The 16673-nt window shown below is 39.6% G+C and overlaps 1 protein-coding gene across 2 annotated transcripts in view; it reads left to right on the top strand.

Moving 5' to 3' along the window:
- Positions 1-16673, top strand: part of PLCB1 (phospholipase C beta 1) — a 757711-nt gene that overhangs the window by 665745 nt on the left and 75293 nt on the right. The window contains exon 32 of one of the 2 annotated variants that reach the window (XM_032295663.1): positions 1533-1650. The exons of the other annotated variant lie outside the window; for it this stretch is intronic. Within the exon in view, the coding sequence (XP_032151554.1) occupies positions 1533-1631 (99 nt within the window). The 3' untranslated portion in view covers positions 1632-1650. The remainder of the gene's footprint in view (positions 1-1532; positions 1651-16673) is intronic. 2 annotated transcript variants of the gene reach the window in all.

Raw genomic sequence — 16673 nt, 5'->3', positions numbered from 1 at the left:
AAAAATGGATTTTGCCCGAACTAATTATGCTAGTATATGAAAATTCCTGTCAAAGAGACTAGCCAGCAGCATGTATGTGTGTCAGGTACACAAGAGAGAATAGAAAATGCATTCTCTTCTATCTTTGGCTGAGAAAGATTTGTTTCCTTTTTCTTTGCACCTTACATATTATCCAAAAAAGAAAAAATTCACTCAGGTTTTGCAAAATACACAATGAGTTGTTACAATTCTTAAATTTCTTATTGGGTCTGTGTTCTAGGTGGAACAAAAAAAAAACCCTAGAACTTGAAAAAAATATTGTAAAGCAGTCAAGACACCTTTATAATCGTTGAGTATCAACTGCAGTGCAATCACCTTAGTTAAAGCCACCATCGTCTCTCCCTGGATTTCTAAGTAGCCTCCAAACTTCCTTCCTGCTGCCACATGTATGCCCTCAAAATCTATTCCCAACATGTCAGCCAGAGGCATCCTTTTAGAACACAAGTTAAATCAGCTTGTTCCTCTGTTGAAGACGCTTCAGTGGCTCCCAACACCCTCAGAATAAAACCTTAAAAGTCCGGTATGGTCTAACTCCATGGTTGCTTGCATGTTTTCTGTCTTTCCTCCTTGATACATTCTCTGCTCAGGCCACACTGGGCTCCTTGCTAGGTCCCAACAAGACAGGTGAATCCCACCTTGAGCCATTGTATGAACTGTTTCCTCATTTCCCAAGTGTCTGTTTTGGCAGCTCTCCCTTGTCTTTCAAATGTTTGTTCAAATCTGTCAAAGAGGCTTTCCATACCACTTCATTAAAATGTACAACCCCCTCCAGCACTCTCCCATCCCTGCCATCCCCTCTCCTGTTTATTCTGCTGTGTTTTCTCTTTTTCATAGCATGTATCACCTTCTCTCATTCAGTCACACCCTCCTTTCCTAAGTGTGTCCTTCAGTGCTGCCCCACCCATCAGTAAGCTCCATAGGGGCAGGGGCTTTGTTGCTTCGTTCCCTGATGCTCTTGAGTTCCGGATACCCAAGAACATTGCCTGGCATATAGCTAGTGTTCAATAAGTATTTTTTGAATGCATGATATATATAGAGGGCTAACAACATTGACTTTGTATGTTAAAAAATAGTTCTGGCTCTTTGGGGAGAGAAAAGTAGTGTCTTTAAGCCCAGACTCCTTGGACTGTGTTGTTGACTGAGCAAACAGCTATCAATCATTCATCACCATCTTTTCTCAGGTTTCTTGATGGTAGTGGTATTTTGTGGAGAATATCTCAAAAGTAACAGTTGTGATCATTTTTAACATCTAACTCTTACAGAGAGTGGGGAAGGCCAAGGAGAACTCTATGCCAATTCCATTGCATTTGTGGGAGGCCAGGTGCCATGCCACACTGGGGATGTTGGAGCAGATAAAGGCAAACAGAAGAGATAAATCTGTATTCTAGAAGGCATTCCAAGAGATGTCCCAGACAAATAAATTGAAACACCAGGTGACTTAGAAATCAATTTCATTGCCACAAAAATGACAGCCTCCCTTTTTTTCCACACAGGGGGAAGGTTCCTCCTCATTCTTGTCGGAAACTTGCCATGAGGATCCCTCTGTTTCCCCCAACTTTACTCCCCCCAACCCTCAAGCTCTCAAGTGGTGACCACCGTCCTTCCGGCCAGGTAGGACTGGATGGGAGGGGTCGCTTTTGAGAGAAGGGTGGTGTGTAGCCATCCGGTTTTCAGGCATCACGGACTTGCATCTTTGTCCTTCATCCTCCCTTTCTATACATTCCCATCTTTTTTTTCTGCTAAAGTTCCCAGTCACAGCCATGATCCTTTGCTCATCCTCTCTGCCTTCCTCTGGTATTAATTTCTCTGTCATTGTGCTCTCTCTTCCTGACATAAATACCATTCTTCCATATTGTCTTCTTCCTCTTTCTCCTTTTTGTTTCTCTATTGGCAAAGGTGGCTTCCTTTTTCATCCGGATTTTTCTCTCTTACAATCAGACTGTTATTCTCCCTTTTGAAACTTATTTTTCCATTTCTGCTTCTCACTACACTGCTTTCCTGCAGTCCTATTATCTTAAAATCCAGTGGGATGGAGTTAACTCTCAAGAAGTCTTTTTCAATCCACTCAACTTACCACAACCCTCCTTTTGGAAGTCTGGCAAAATTTATCTTATTCCCACATGATATTTTGAGTGAATGGGGACAGCTTGCAATATCCTGATTCTCTAGAAGCAAGAGTTCTTGGAAATATCTCACTAATAGGGATGCTTGGGCCAGGAGCTCTTTGTTGGAGCAAATTTCACCTTAAAAATCAGAACAGAAGGTTAACTTACCGAAGGAGATGCATCATGAAAACTATTATATTCCCTTCACTGATAAGAAAACTGGCATAAGCCATTCTAAAGAGTGTGTCTTTTGTAGAGAAAAGAAGCATTCTTGTGATTATAAATACAGCAAACTGGCTTATACTGTTTTTTTTTTCTTCAAGTATTTGTCAATCTGTGAAATAATGCAGTTTAAAAACATGTTGAAGAATTACTGAAAATAATTCTTTACTGAGAAAGAGGTATAAGTTCTTCCTTTTCCTCCACATCAGTTGTTGCTCTGGATCACTGCTTTTCAGACCTTAGTGGGTATCTGAATTACTTGGACATCCTGTTAAATTACAGACACCAGTCTAGGATGTCCAAGTAGGGCCTGAAAGTTTGCCTTTCTAAGTAGCTCCCAAGGGATATCGATGCTGCCACAGTTCCAGGGAGCACGTTTTACCTGGCAAAGATCTAGTACATTCCTACCTCCTGGCTTAAGCACCTGGAAGAAACTTGAAGCCACCTTCTTGGTGTTTTAATGTATTTTAACTTTTTGACCCAATCACAAGCCTGGGCCTTTGATTTTTTTTAATTTTCTACTGCCTGTAACACAAGAAACAGAGACACAGGGAATGCTATGTCAGAACAAAGTCACAACATGGCTGTGAATTCTGTTCATGTCCTCTCGACAGTGATAATTTTGTTTCTGTGTGACCTTGTGATAAAGCCCACATTGGAAGATGGGTAGAGGAGGGACACATAATATCAATTTCCGGCTTCTACAGGAAGGCATCAGGGAGACCTTGAAATGTCTTCTTCACTTGGATATAAATGTTAAGACTATCTTTTAAAACATCAATGGTGAGCATCACTGGATTTTTGTTGTTGTTGTTGTTATTGTGACTGTTACACTTGTTACTGCCCTGGTAGTTTTTTTGTTTTTTGCTTTTGTTTTTTTGAGGTGGAGTTTACTCTTGTTGCCCAGGCTGGAGTGCAATGGCACAATCTCGGCTCAGCACAACCTCTGCCTCCAGGGTTCAAGCAATTCTCCTGCCTCGGCCTCCCAAGTAGCTGGGATTACAGGCATGCACCACCACGCCTGGCTCATTTTGTATTGTTAGTAGAGACAAGTTTTCTCCATGTTGGTCAGGCTGTTCCCAAACTCCCAACCTCAGGTGATCCACCTGCCTCAGCTTTCCAAAGTGCTGGGATTATAGGTGTGAGCCACTGCACCTGGCCTACTGCCCTGGTGGTTTTTAAAGCTATTGTGAAACATCTAATACCACAAGTAGAATATCATATTTTCTCAGGGGATGCAAATAACAGCTGAGGAGCTAAGAACACATGGCTTGGGTTTTATTTTTCAAAACAAATGCAATAGAGATAAAAATGCTACTTTGTGGCTGTGCTCTCTCAGGCTTGCAATGGCCTGTTTGCAACTTGTAGTCCCTTTAGAATGTCAACTGAGATACCCACTGGGTAAAAATATTTATTTTAAAAAAGAGGCAAATATCCCAATAATACCTAGACTTCAAAAATTTAATCATATAGTTAGTTTGGTCCCTTAGCTTTCCACATATAAAAGATGACATAAAAATAAATGTTTCACACTTTTCATGTCAAAGTAGGTCTCATTGCTAAAGCAGAAAAAGAAAATCCCATTATAGTAATTTATATTTAAAAACAGAATAAAATGTTATTGTATAATAGTGTATGGAAAATAAATTTTTATACCAATTTTAATTCCTCCAAATGTTTTTTGCAATCTTGTTCTTAAACATCTTCATTCATACACTACAGCTGAAAACAAAATGTTGAATAAAAAGTAATAGTGCAAAAGGCTCATGCCTGTAATCTCAGCACTTTGGGAGGCCAAGGCAGGTATATCACCTTAAGTCGGGAGTTTGAGACCAGCCTGACCAAAATGGTGAAAACCCGTCTCTACTAAAAATACAAAAAATTAGTTAGGCGTGGTGTCGGGTGGCTGTAGTTCCAGCTACTCGAGAAGTTGAGGCTGAGGCTGAGGTGAGGCAGGAGAATCCTTTGAACCCGGGAGGGGGGACACTGCAGTGAGCTGAGGTCGCGCCATTGCCCTGCAGCCTGGGCAACAAGAGCAAAAATCCGTCTCAATAATAATAATAATAATAATAATAATAATAATAAACCCAAGGAATAGTACATAAAGCTATCACATATTTGCCAAAAGATAATGTTTTCGTATTATGATAGATTGGTCCCTAGACTAATCATCACATAAATAGTTGGAATTTTACATTTTTAAATTTGTGCATGCAAATCTTCATTGGTGAAAAAATATATTCCTTGTTAATATATTATTAGCTAGATGTTAATAGGTGACACTAAGTAGGTGAGTTATACTTTTAACCATGGTAACCCATTTTTTAAATAGCTATAAATCACTTAGAGCAAGATATAAAATAAACAAAAAAGATGTTTGTTCATTTTATGTATGTATAAGCCTTTACATAAAGAGCTATAGAATGACCAATCTCTAAAAACACTAATGAAATATTGGAAAATTATAAATAAATGCCAAGTAATTATTAATGCCTGCTTTATTCTAGGATATGCCAATTTCAATAGGAAGCACAAAAGAACAGAAAAGATACTTCCTACATGCTTTAAAATAATAAAAGGCAGTTTAAGGTCATAGAAAGGCATTAAAATATTTTTCTGACAAATGATAAAAATAACAATTAGCATTTATGGAGCAGTTAATGAATGCATCATCAAACACCTTTAAAGCACATATAACATGTATTATCTTCTTCTTCTTACCATTGTACATTTGGGAAAACAAAGGTTCAAAAAGGTTAATGAACTTTACTAAGGTCAGACAAGAAGTCCCAGACCTTGGACACATCATGTGTATTGTGCCCTTCAGCTTTCTTAGCAAATGTCTGAAGCTAAGATTTTGTGATCTAGATATCAGAATAGGCGGCTTATCTTTCTCATGTTGACATGGAAAAGCAAGCAATAAGGGTATAACATCTGTGCCTCAATATACTTATCTGTAAAATGGTAAGATGACTAGCCTCTTTGTTAAAGAAGTATATCTCTTTGAGCAGCCAGAAGGGATACACACCACACATGTGTACCAAACACTGTTTCATTGCCAGTGGCATACCCAACTTCCACAAGATCATGGCCTTGTGATCCTTCTTTCATACTATACAACAGAGGAGTTAGGGTACACAGTGGGCTTTGCAACGGGTCTGCTTTCATTTGTTAAGCAATTGTTTTTCATTTGGATTTCATTTATTTATTGAAATATTTGAGAGGCCCTAGTACTTACCCTGAGAATGCTAGGAATTCTAAAGGAACATATTGGAAGAGAAACATCTCCTTTTAGGTTGTGTTTTAAGTTTCAGTCATAGCACAGAAAGGGGCTTCTTCAGAACCAGTGATAAATCACCCTCTTCTTTTCCTCTGCAGTTAGATCCAGGGGGCCTGCTTTGGGCTAAATTATGAAAGATGTAAGCAGGAAATAAAGAGATTTTTCTGAAAGTAAAAATATCTAAATACCTAAATAGATCCCTGAGGGATATTGTGTGCCTCTTTGAAGATCTTTACATGCGGAGACAAAGGTGTCTACCAGCAGAGGGTTGCCTATGACTGAGTGACCTTTTTCTGATCTTCTTTGAATCCGTGAAGGATGTGATTAATTAAAGTCAGAATTTTGTCACTAAAATAATAGTTATGAGATCCAGAGACTTGAAGGTGTTGGAGGACTCATTAAGTAGTTGCATAAATATCATGCTGAAAGATTTAATGAGACCATAGGGTCACTTATAGAACAATGGAGCAGAGATGGCCTAGAAAAAATAAATTAGAATCAATATTGTGCTTCCGAATTAACAGCTATAGATTGCTATATTAACACCTGCGAGATGAATTCTATAATTATATCTTAATGATGCATATTGATGTCCTTGTCATGGGAAAAATAAAAATTGCTCACATTTAGTATTTTACTTATCAATAATCAATTTATATGTGTGTGCTTATTTCTGTGGCACCTGGGAACCATGAATGCTTTAAGTAGCTACAAATAAGTGAATAGTGTTTTTTTTCTTCTTTTAATTCAACCAATAGTTATTGAATGCCTACTACATAGCAGACATTGGGCTAAGTATTCGGATAAAACACAGATACTCGCTTTCCCCCACTTCAAGTCAATTATAGTATAGTGCTATCCAGTATACTTTTCTGCAGTGATGGAAATTTTCCGTGTCGCAGTGTCCAATGCAGGAGCCACTAGCCACAAGTAGTTATTAACCATCTGAAATGTGGCTGATGCAACTAAGGAGTTGAATTTTTAATTTTATTTTAACTTTTTAACTGTTCATATGTAAATGTAAATATAAACAGCCACAGGCTTAATCTTAATTTCTAATGTGTAGTCCGAAGTTGTATTAAAAAGGATTGCACTGGGACAAAAGACTGTTCATCATTATAATAGAGCTGTTCACATGGGAGGAAAGGCAGACACATAATTGGCTGACACAGAGCTGGCGGTCATTGAGCTGAGACTTAGAGGAGCAGATAGGAAGGACTTCCTCATGACGATGTGAAAAAGCCTGAGATGCGAATATCATGTTATGCTTGTGGAACTGTATGTAATTTCATTATTTACATGTTGTGTCACTCTGCTCAGCTTCCATAACAAAATATCACAGACGGGGTGGCTTCAGCAACAGAAATTTATTTTTTCACAGTTCTGGAGTCTGGAAGCCTAAGATCAAGGTGTCTGCAAGATGACTTTCTGGGAAGGCTTCTCCTCTGGGTTTGCAGACAGTGGCTTTTTGCCATGTCCTCATATGGCCTTTCTGTGCACACTCAGAGAGAGAGAGAGAGAGAGAGAGAGAGAGAGAGAGAGAGAGCGTGCATGCTCTGGCACTTTCTCCTTTTCTTATAAGAACACCAGCCCCATCAGATTAGGGACCCACTAGTATGAGCTCATTTAACCTTAATTACTTCATTAAAGATCCTGTCTCCAAACATAGTCACATTGAGGGTTAGAGCTTCGATATATGAATTTGGGGGAGACACAGTTCAGTCCGTAAAGGAAGTATATCTCCCACACATAGCTCACACAAATTCTACAGAAAACTATCATCTATCTACCTAGGATCACGTGATTTTAATCACTGCTTTTGATTTGCATAGTGATAGATAATTCAGGACTCTAGAATATTAATAAGTATAAAAAATACCTAAATCAGAGTATCCACCTCACAGAACTCGAATGTAATTAAATATTGCTTAAGCAAATACTAATTTTCCTTCATTCTTTGAGGACAAACCAATGGTGAGCTGAAGCTTACTATCTAAGCTCACAAGAGTTGATTTTTAAATTTTTCAGGGATTTTGTGACCTGGTTATTAAACACAACCATTACTATAAATTAAATTATATAAATTTCCAATGAAATAAATTTATTTTATAAAATGTAACAAATACTCATAGCTCATCATTTACCATTTTTTTCCTAGAGCTTCGTCGAAGCAATTTTTAGTTGTTGTTTTGTTTTCTTTTCTTTTGTTTTTTCAGACAGGGTCTCACTCTGTTGCCCGGGCTGGAGTGCAGTGATACGATCATGGCTCACTGCAGCCTCCATCTCCCGAGGTCAGCTCAACCGATCCTCCCACATCGGCTTCCCAAGGACCTGGGAATACAGGCTTGCCACCACACTTGGCTGATTTTTTTATTTTTAGTTTTGCAGAGGTGGAGTTTTAACCATATTGCCCAGGCTGATCTTGAACTCCCGAGGTCAAAGCGATCGTCCCGCCTCAGCCTCCCAAAGTGCTCGGATTACAGGCATGAGCCACTGTGCCCGGGTCACTTACAAATATTTTAATACCTCTCACTATTGCCTGTGCTCTAGAGGTACTTTGCATCTTTACATCTACTACACACCATCGGTAGTTGTGGCTATAACAGTCTACTTCTGTACTCCTCCTCCCATCTCCTTATTCAAGGTCCCCACTTTGGTAGTTTGAGACTGGCTCTGGGCAAGTATTTACACACCACTGAAATCAACAAACTCTAAAATTGGGCCCTTTCATTTTCCAGGAGAGCCATGTATTAATCATTTACCAGCACACCACTGGCACACACCTTACCCTGTTTCATGGTACAGGGTTTTCCCAGTATTTATCTGGAGTTCCTGTTGCAGCTTTCCGTGGCTGAAACATTATTACCCGCCCTTTAAAAACAAAATGAACCTTTTTCCTGAAATAGATTACCTGTTTTTAAGTTTGTTTCTGTTTCCTACACCAGAGAGAGCCTGGACTATTCTGTTGATCTATGCACTTTCAGGCCCTCGGTATAAAATGTTTTAAGGACAACAGAAAAGTCCCCTAAAACTTAAACCTAGCATTGGCAACATTTTTCTAGCCCCCTCAGCAATGTCTTCTACCTGAAAACTGCCTTAGCTATAACATAACACGCCTCCCCCTGCTAGTACTAGCTCACAGCTAAAACTGAGCATAACACGTGACTCTGTTTTACAGGGGCCACTTTTTTTCCTTTAAAAGTTTTATGTAGCAGTAAGTGAAATAGAAGAGATTCTAGGGTAAACAGCAGTTTCCAGATTCAGTGTTATTTTCTGCAGGAGACATTTCTCTCCAATGTTGCCCCTTCACACCATCCTCAAACAAGTAGAAATTTGCTCAGACTTTGAAAATGTAATACCATCTGGCAGCACTCACATTCAACCCTTTATTAAAACTACAATTATTTTTTATTTTTTATTTTTTTTTTTTTGAGACGGCGTTTCGCTCTTGTTACCCAGGCTGGAGTGCAATGGCGCGATCTCGGCTCACCGCAACCTCCGCCTCCCGGGTTCAGGCAATTCTCCTGCCTCAGCCTCCTGAGTAGCTGGGATTACAGGCACGCGCCACCATACCCAGCTAATTTTTTGTATTTTTAGTAGAGACGGGGTTTCACCACGTTGACCAGGATGGTCTCGATCTCTTGACCTCGTGATCCACCCGCCTCGGCCTCCCAAAGTGCTGGGATTACAGGCGTGAGCCACCGCGCCCGGCCTAAAACTACAATTATATCACACATGTGAGATCTAAAATTCAAGGCTCCAGAAGTTAAAGCGATATGTCCAAGGTTACATGCAAAATACTCGAGAGTACTCAATTTCCTGCCCTGGCCTTTCACTTCAGTTTTACAACGAAGTTATGATTTCTTTTACCATCATAACATTTTGGGTGCTGGTATGAGGGTGAGTATAGGAGAAGGAATTCAAGCAGAAAAGGTAAAGTAATTTAACGTTTTCACCCTTTATCCAAGTGAAACTTATGTGCCCCAAAATTTGAGAATCATGAATTTAGATTGCATAAGAATGGATAAAGGCCGGGCGCGGTGGCTCAAGCCTGTAATCCCAGCACTTTGGGCGGCTGAGGCAGGTGGATCACGAGGTCAAGAGATCGAGACCATCCTGGTCAACACGGTGAAACCCCGTCTCTACTAAAAATACAAAAAATTAGCTGGGCATGGTGGCGCATGCCTGTAATCCCAGCTACTCAGGAGGCTGAGGCAGGAGAATTGCCTGAACCCAGGAAGCGGAGGTTGCGGTGAGCCGAGATTGCGCCATTGCACTCCAGCCTGGGTAACAAGAGCGAAGCTCCGTCCCCCAAAAAAAAAAAAAAAAAAAAAAAAAAAAATAGGAAAGGGATCCCAGGAGGTAGCTCTGGATAACTTTAACTTTAAAAAAGTCTGGTAGAGGCTGGGCATTGTGGCTTATGCCTATAATCCCAGCACTGTGGGAGGACAAGTTAAGCAAACAGCCTGAGCCCAGGAGTTTGAGACCAGCCTGGGCAACATGGCGAAACCCTATATCTACAAAAAATACAAAAATTAGCTAGGCGTAGTGGTGCATGCTTGTAGTCCCAGCTACTCAGGAGGCTGAGAGACAGGAGGATTGCTTGAGCCTGGGAGATAGAGGCTGCAGTAAGCCAAGATCGCACTACTACACTCTGACCTGGACAACAGAGTGAGACCCTGTCTCAAAAATACATAAATAAATAGGCTGGAAGAATAGAAAAAGCAAGTGAGAAACAAGAAAGGTATGAGGTAGGAGGAAATCCGATAGTGTCAAAGAAACCCAGAGGAAAAGCAGTGCATGGGTGTGAAGGTTATGATCCCCAGTGTCTAAAGCCAGTGAATGCCACAGAAGAGCTTCTTTGGCTTTACTATCCAGGAGGTCAGTAATGGCCTTGGTATTAGTGAGGAATCAGCCTAAAGGTGGGGAAGGGAACCAGGTAAGAGTGGATTGATTAAACAGGAGGCCAGGAACAGGAGACAGCTTATCTAACACTCATTTGGAAGTTTAGACTTGAAGGGAAGCAGAAATCTAGACTAGTAATGGAGGAAATTGGAGGGAAAATTCATTTGAGAACAGATTAATGAGTCCTTTGAATTCATGATTCGGCCTAGTTTATCATGAAACACTAAATAAAATGAAAGAGTTTCTTCTGTAGCCCTGTTCACTTCCATCAGCAGATTTTATATTGGGTTGGGTTGGGCAGATCAACCCCATTGCCAGAAGAACAGGAAAATGATATTTCACCTACATTAGTGGTTGGCAGAATCGGTTTTCCTTCTGATAAATGAATATTCAATGGAAGAACAATATCTTAATGAGTATGCAGCATGTATTATCCAGAACAATAACAATAAAGGATTTCTGTAGGACTTGTTTAAGTGTTAGGTTGTTTTCTTTTGCTGTTGAGTACATGAATGGCAATACTTACACAACTTACATCATGATCTTCAGAGCTGATACAGAAGGCAACAGGCCTGCATGGCTGCTACACTGCAGAGTCTACAGACCAAGAGCCTTCACACATGGCTTCCTGTAATTAGTATTTACTCAGCCTCCTATAGCAGGGAAAATAGTTTGCACATAATAAACTCATATATTTCTTTATGCCTTAAAGGGTAATGTACCTAATCACATTCTGCTGTAGGACTTTTATCAGCAAGGTTGAGCCACAGCTCCAAAAAAGGAAAGAATGGGGCTCCCTAGAAGAGAAGATCCTCATTAGCAGGAGGGAAATTTTGAAAAACAGGGATTACAAGAGAGGAAGGTATATATTTTGTCAAATTCTTTTAGCTTCTTCTATCACAGAAGCCAGGTCTGGGGTCTAGAGCCTTGCTAAATACCCAAAGATGACAGAACTCAGAATAAGACATAGAAAAACAGGAAAGCCTGTGCTCCCCTCCACCCCCAACCATGGAATTGTTGGAAGAGGAAGGGAGAGAATAGAGCAGAAAATGAGACTTTGTATGTACCTCTCCAACTTCTCTCCAGGTGAAAATCTGGAAGATTCTGGAAGAGGCTCATGACTCCTCATATTTTGTGGTCTTAGAAGGGATAGGAAAGCTCATGCATATCTCGGTGATGAGAAATGGAGGTGTGAGCAGGGGCTGGTGAAAGCCTAGGGACAAGACAAAGAGGCTCCCTGGGGTGATGACTTCACAGCTGAAGCCAGCTGGACTCAAGTCATGAGTGGACTTGGTAGGACTCCAGCAGGGCATCTCACCCCAAATGGGCAGCAGCCTTTCGTCCATGAGAAATCTAGACCAACCATTTCACAGCACAGGCCTGTGAGGATGCAGAGAGCAGCCTTGCAGGTCTAAGCCTGTGCCTTTCTCCCCCTTGGAAAACACACTGAACTCCTGAATAGATTTACCCACCATTTAGGGGAGCTGAAAATGGGAAGAACAACCTTACAAGCTTGAACTTTACCCAAAGAGACTGATTTATGCAAAACATGTGTAAAACCATTCCTATGGGGAGTGAAATGTTGAAGAAACCATAAGGAAACCATGCCCTAGCCTTTGTCTATTTCCTTTAACAGAAAGGCTAGGGCAGCTTCCCTTCCTGTCATGGGAAGTGTGGCTCCTACGCCTTCTGGGCTAGTGGTTTGAAAAGTGTTTCCGCTGTGACTTAAATTATAGCCATTTCCCGGGCAGGCAGCTCAGGGACTGTGGTAGGCAGTGCCAGCTACTCAGAGTCAATTGAAAGGGAATTGGTCGCCTGGGAGGTTTTTAACCTGATTTCAGGTTTCCTGGACACCGTGTCCTCGCCTGAACCAACACCTGCTGTGACAGATAGATGTTTGTAATGAGGTGAATAACAAACAGTTTCATGAACATTAGGTCACACAGAACAAAAGCCACACTGGCTTAGGTGGAGCCTGCATTTTCCTGTTTTCTCTGATACATTTCTCTACCAAATCTACACACTCGTGGAAAGCTTTGGCAAGATTTTTAGGCAAAGCCTTTAAACTCACATTTTTTAGAAGAAAAAAAATGTTTGCTGTTTCACAGCTGAAAGAGAGGCTCAATTCTGTTACCTTGAGAAATTTGTGTTTTTTTCCTTTAAATGTCTGTTTCATACTCAAAAGATCAGAATATCTAAGGCCAGCTCTAAAGTAAACTGTTTCACCACACATGAAGAAAACCCAACCATCATAATAAAGGGGGCAGAAGAAAATATTGGGAGGCGATGAATTTGTTATAAAAATGAATGAAGGCCAGGCCCTGTGGCTTACACCTGTAATCTCAACACTTTTGGAGCCCAAGGTGCGAGGATCGCTTAAGCTGAGAAACTAGAAATCAGCCTGGGCAACATAGTGAGACCCTGTCTCTAAAAAAAAAAAGAAAAAAAAATTAACAGCTAGCCGGACATAGTAGCATATGCCTGTAGTCCCAGCTACTGAGGACGTTGAGGCGGGAGGATCACTTGAGCCCAGGAATTCCAGGCTGCAGTAAATTATGATCACACCACTGCACAGCCTGGGCAACAGAGCAAGATTCTGTTTCAAAAAAATATATAAAAATTAATGAATAAAATTAAATATTCCTAATAGACAAACTGGCTTTTGACTTTTCTGGTGAGTTGATTTCTCCTGTAGAGGTATTAATAGGTGAATGCCTGCCCCAGCAAGGGCCTAGTGTGAGCAAAGCTTTCTATGTGATTTGTAGGTTTTTCCTCTGTCCTGATGTGACTGCCAGAAGTGGGGCTCAGCTGGGAGTTTTAGAAATGACTTTTCCTTTTTATTTAAACTTTGTGCCTAACTATATTCTTAGATGTATTAAAGCTTCATCATGTCGACAGTCCCTCAGTATTTAAGTCTTACTAGCAAAATTAAATGTGAGAAAGGTATTGTGTGAGATTTCACAAGAGCCCAAGATGAAAAGTATAGATGTGTGTCGTGTTTGTTGATGGCATTATGCTTCTGTCATTGTTCTGACAGAATTCTGGCCTTTTGGAACATTCTATCTAAGGATTAAAGCTAATTTAGCTGAGAAATCTAAAGACTGTATTTCGAGAATGATTTTAACACCTGGATTTCCAATCTTGAAATTACAATAGTCACTCACTTATCAAAGAGTAGGGTAGAAAATAGGTCTTTCCTTTTAACATATTTTCTCTCTTGAAATTGGAGGACAGTAGATTTATAACTAGTGTTCCATCTATCCATCCATTCATTCATCCATCCATTCTTCCATCCACCTATCCACCTATGGTATGTACTTGCGTGTGTGTGTGTGTGTAAACATATTTAAAAGGCAGATTTATTCATTGCTTTGGTACAGTTCTCTAAAGAAGCTTATGTTGGTACTTTTATTGTCCATGAAGTTATATTGTGAAACAATGACATGTAGGAGGGATGGGAGCCCATAAATACCCTCTTATTCTCTTTGCATTTTGTATCATGTGCGCTACTAATGTAGGAGACATTTGTTAATTCATTGCTATGTTTGGGACATAAATTAGACTGGCACCTTCATTTAGTAGATACAGAAAGAGGCCCAGAGAGTTCCACTTGCAGGCAGGAGTAGGGCCAGGCCAGAAATCTTGTCTTTTTGCTTTTCTTAGCAAACAGATTCTCCAGCGAGCAGACTCCATTGTGTCTTGCTGCACAGCAATCTGCAATAACTATACAGGTATAATGTCCATTATTTTAAAAACCCAGTCCCTCTGATTTCAGATCATGTGCTTCCCTTCTCTGCTGTGCAAATGTCAGGTAAATGAATAATTGCTGCACTGCTTCATTGTTTGTTCCAGTCTTCTTTTCTCTGTGTTCCTTCCTTTATTCATTTTCAGCTGTTATTAATTTATACACAATTAAAGGGGGAGGGAGCCATATTAATTGAAAAATTGATGACATAACCTTGAGGGCTTTGCTTTAATCACCTCTAGTGTCCAGGAATGACAGTTCTTCAGATTTATCTTTTCTTCCTTAATAGAGAACTTTTCCACTGGATGGACTTCTGGTGATATTTAGTGTTCAGACTTTAGTGCCATGCTCAGCTATTTTTATTAATCACACAAAAGTGAATTGATGGGCCATAGGCAAGTTAAATTTATAGTCACTCAATGGTGGGATAAAAGAGCCATTGCTAACCCTGGCAAACCTAAGGTATAAAATTTCACAAAATTACGTAGATGGTAAGAGATGGTTTTGACACAATTTGAGCTGACACTTTCATTTAGCCAATGTGGAAAGAGGCCCAGAGAGGTCCACTTACAAGCAGTGGTAGGGTCAGGTCAGAAGTCTAATCTCCAGCCTCCTTGCTTTGCCCTCCCGGCCTCAAACCCAACCACTCTCTTCTCCCAACCATAGTGGTTTACAGTGCAACACAAGACCTAGAAATATCTGACTACTAAAAAATTATCTGCTGACCATAAAACAATTGAAAACATATAAAATAAAAGAATTTAGTTAGGGGCTGGATGCAGTATAAAATTTGAAAGTCAATAGTTTTCCTCTATGGCATCAATAATATCTATCTATCTAATTATGTGTAATATAACACAAAACAGAAATTATAAGATATATTAATAGAACACATATAACCTGTTTATAGATATTTCTAAGGAGGATAGTGGGAAAGATTTCTGGAAGTGATATTTAATGATATTTTACAAAATGGTAGTGAAGAGAAAGGTAAAACAGTGACAAAGAATATAAAAGATGAGCTACCAGTGTATAGGAGATCAATACATAATTAAAAGCAAATGAAATGGGAAGGAACTGATCTTTCAGGGAAAAAAAAAAAAATGATATACAGCTAAGTGCCCAGAGCACAGGATTCCACCTGACAGAGGCACTGGAAAGAGAAAACCAAGGGGAGTAAATTATCAAAGAAATATTATAAGAAACATTTTCACAACTGACGAACGTTAATTACCAGACCGAAGGGCCAAACTGAGTGCCCCGCAACAAGGAAGAAATGACCCACACTTAGGCTCCAAACTGGAAAATTTTGGAATACCAAAAACAAAGAGAATTTTTCTCAACATTTCTAGAACAAAAACTACCACTCACAAATTGAAAGTCAGAATGAGATCAGGCATCTCTATAGAAAATGAAAGTTTCAAGAGTAAAGCAAAGCCTTCAAAGTTCTAAAATAATTTAATGGGGAATTTCAAAGCCATACTATTAAACCAGAGAATAGAACAAAAACATGTTTAGACATATAAAATACTGTACCATCTATATATTTTTCTAAAATGCAAAACAAATTCTGTTTCTTTCTATGAGCATATATACAAATATGAGTAAATAGAGAATTTCTGGACATTTGCACACCAAAGTTAAACCATGGTTAACCTGGGGGAGGGGACTGGAATTGGGGAGAAGGCCAAAGGGTACTTTGCAGCTATCTGTATTGTTTGTTTGCATGTGTTTAATGAAATAATGTATTTATGTATTATCTGGGTGATTAAAAGTATTCATGTTAATGCAAAAGAATCCATTACTGTTAAAAGTTAGTTTTAAATGAGAGATTATTTGAAATTCTAAGCTTTCCTATAACTGTTCATCTGGATCCACTTATTTCAAGTGCCCTTTCTATTTCTAGCTTTAAAAAGAAACCCAATTCAGGCTGAAAGGAGCCATTATGGTTTTTTGATACCATCACATTTCTGTTAATGAGCCCTTCAAACTTCATTGGTTCTTAGTAGAATTACAGTGATTCTGAAGCAATCCTGAAGTCACCTGTTTTCCTCTGCTATATAAAGTGCCACATCTGTTGCTGATATAATCTAAGATAACAAAATATCAAGAAAGCAAAACAGAGAGAACTGAGTTTCCAATGAAAACTCCGTATAACTTTTAAAAATATGTTTAAATGTTGGGGAGAAATAGCATGGGGAGAAATGCCAGATATAGGTGAAGGGGAGGAAGACAGCAAATCACACTGCCATGTGTGTACCTATGCAACAATCTTGCATATTCTTAACATGTACCCCAAAACCTAAAATGCAATAAAAAATACATAAATGTTTAAATGCATCAATGAATGGGAAAGAAGTCAGGAATGCTCAGGGGA

The sequence above is a fragment of the Sapajus apella genome, unplaced genomic scaffold (assembly GCF_009761245.1).
Source record: "Sapajus apella isolate SASKATOON/1434 unplaced genomic scaffold, GSC_monkey_1.0 scaffold33, whole genome shotgun sequence".
In the NCBI taxonomy this organism is placed as follows: Eukaryota; Metazoa; Chordata; class Mammalia; order Primates; family Cebidae; genus Sapajus; species Sapajus apella.
Note: the sequence above shows the minus strand (reverse complement) of the source record. Positions and strands in the feature narration are given on the sequence as shown.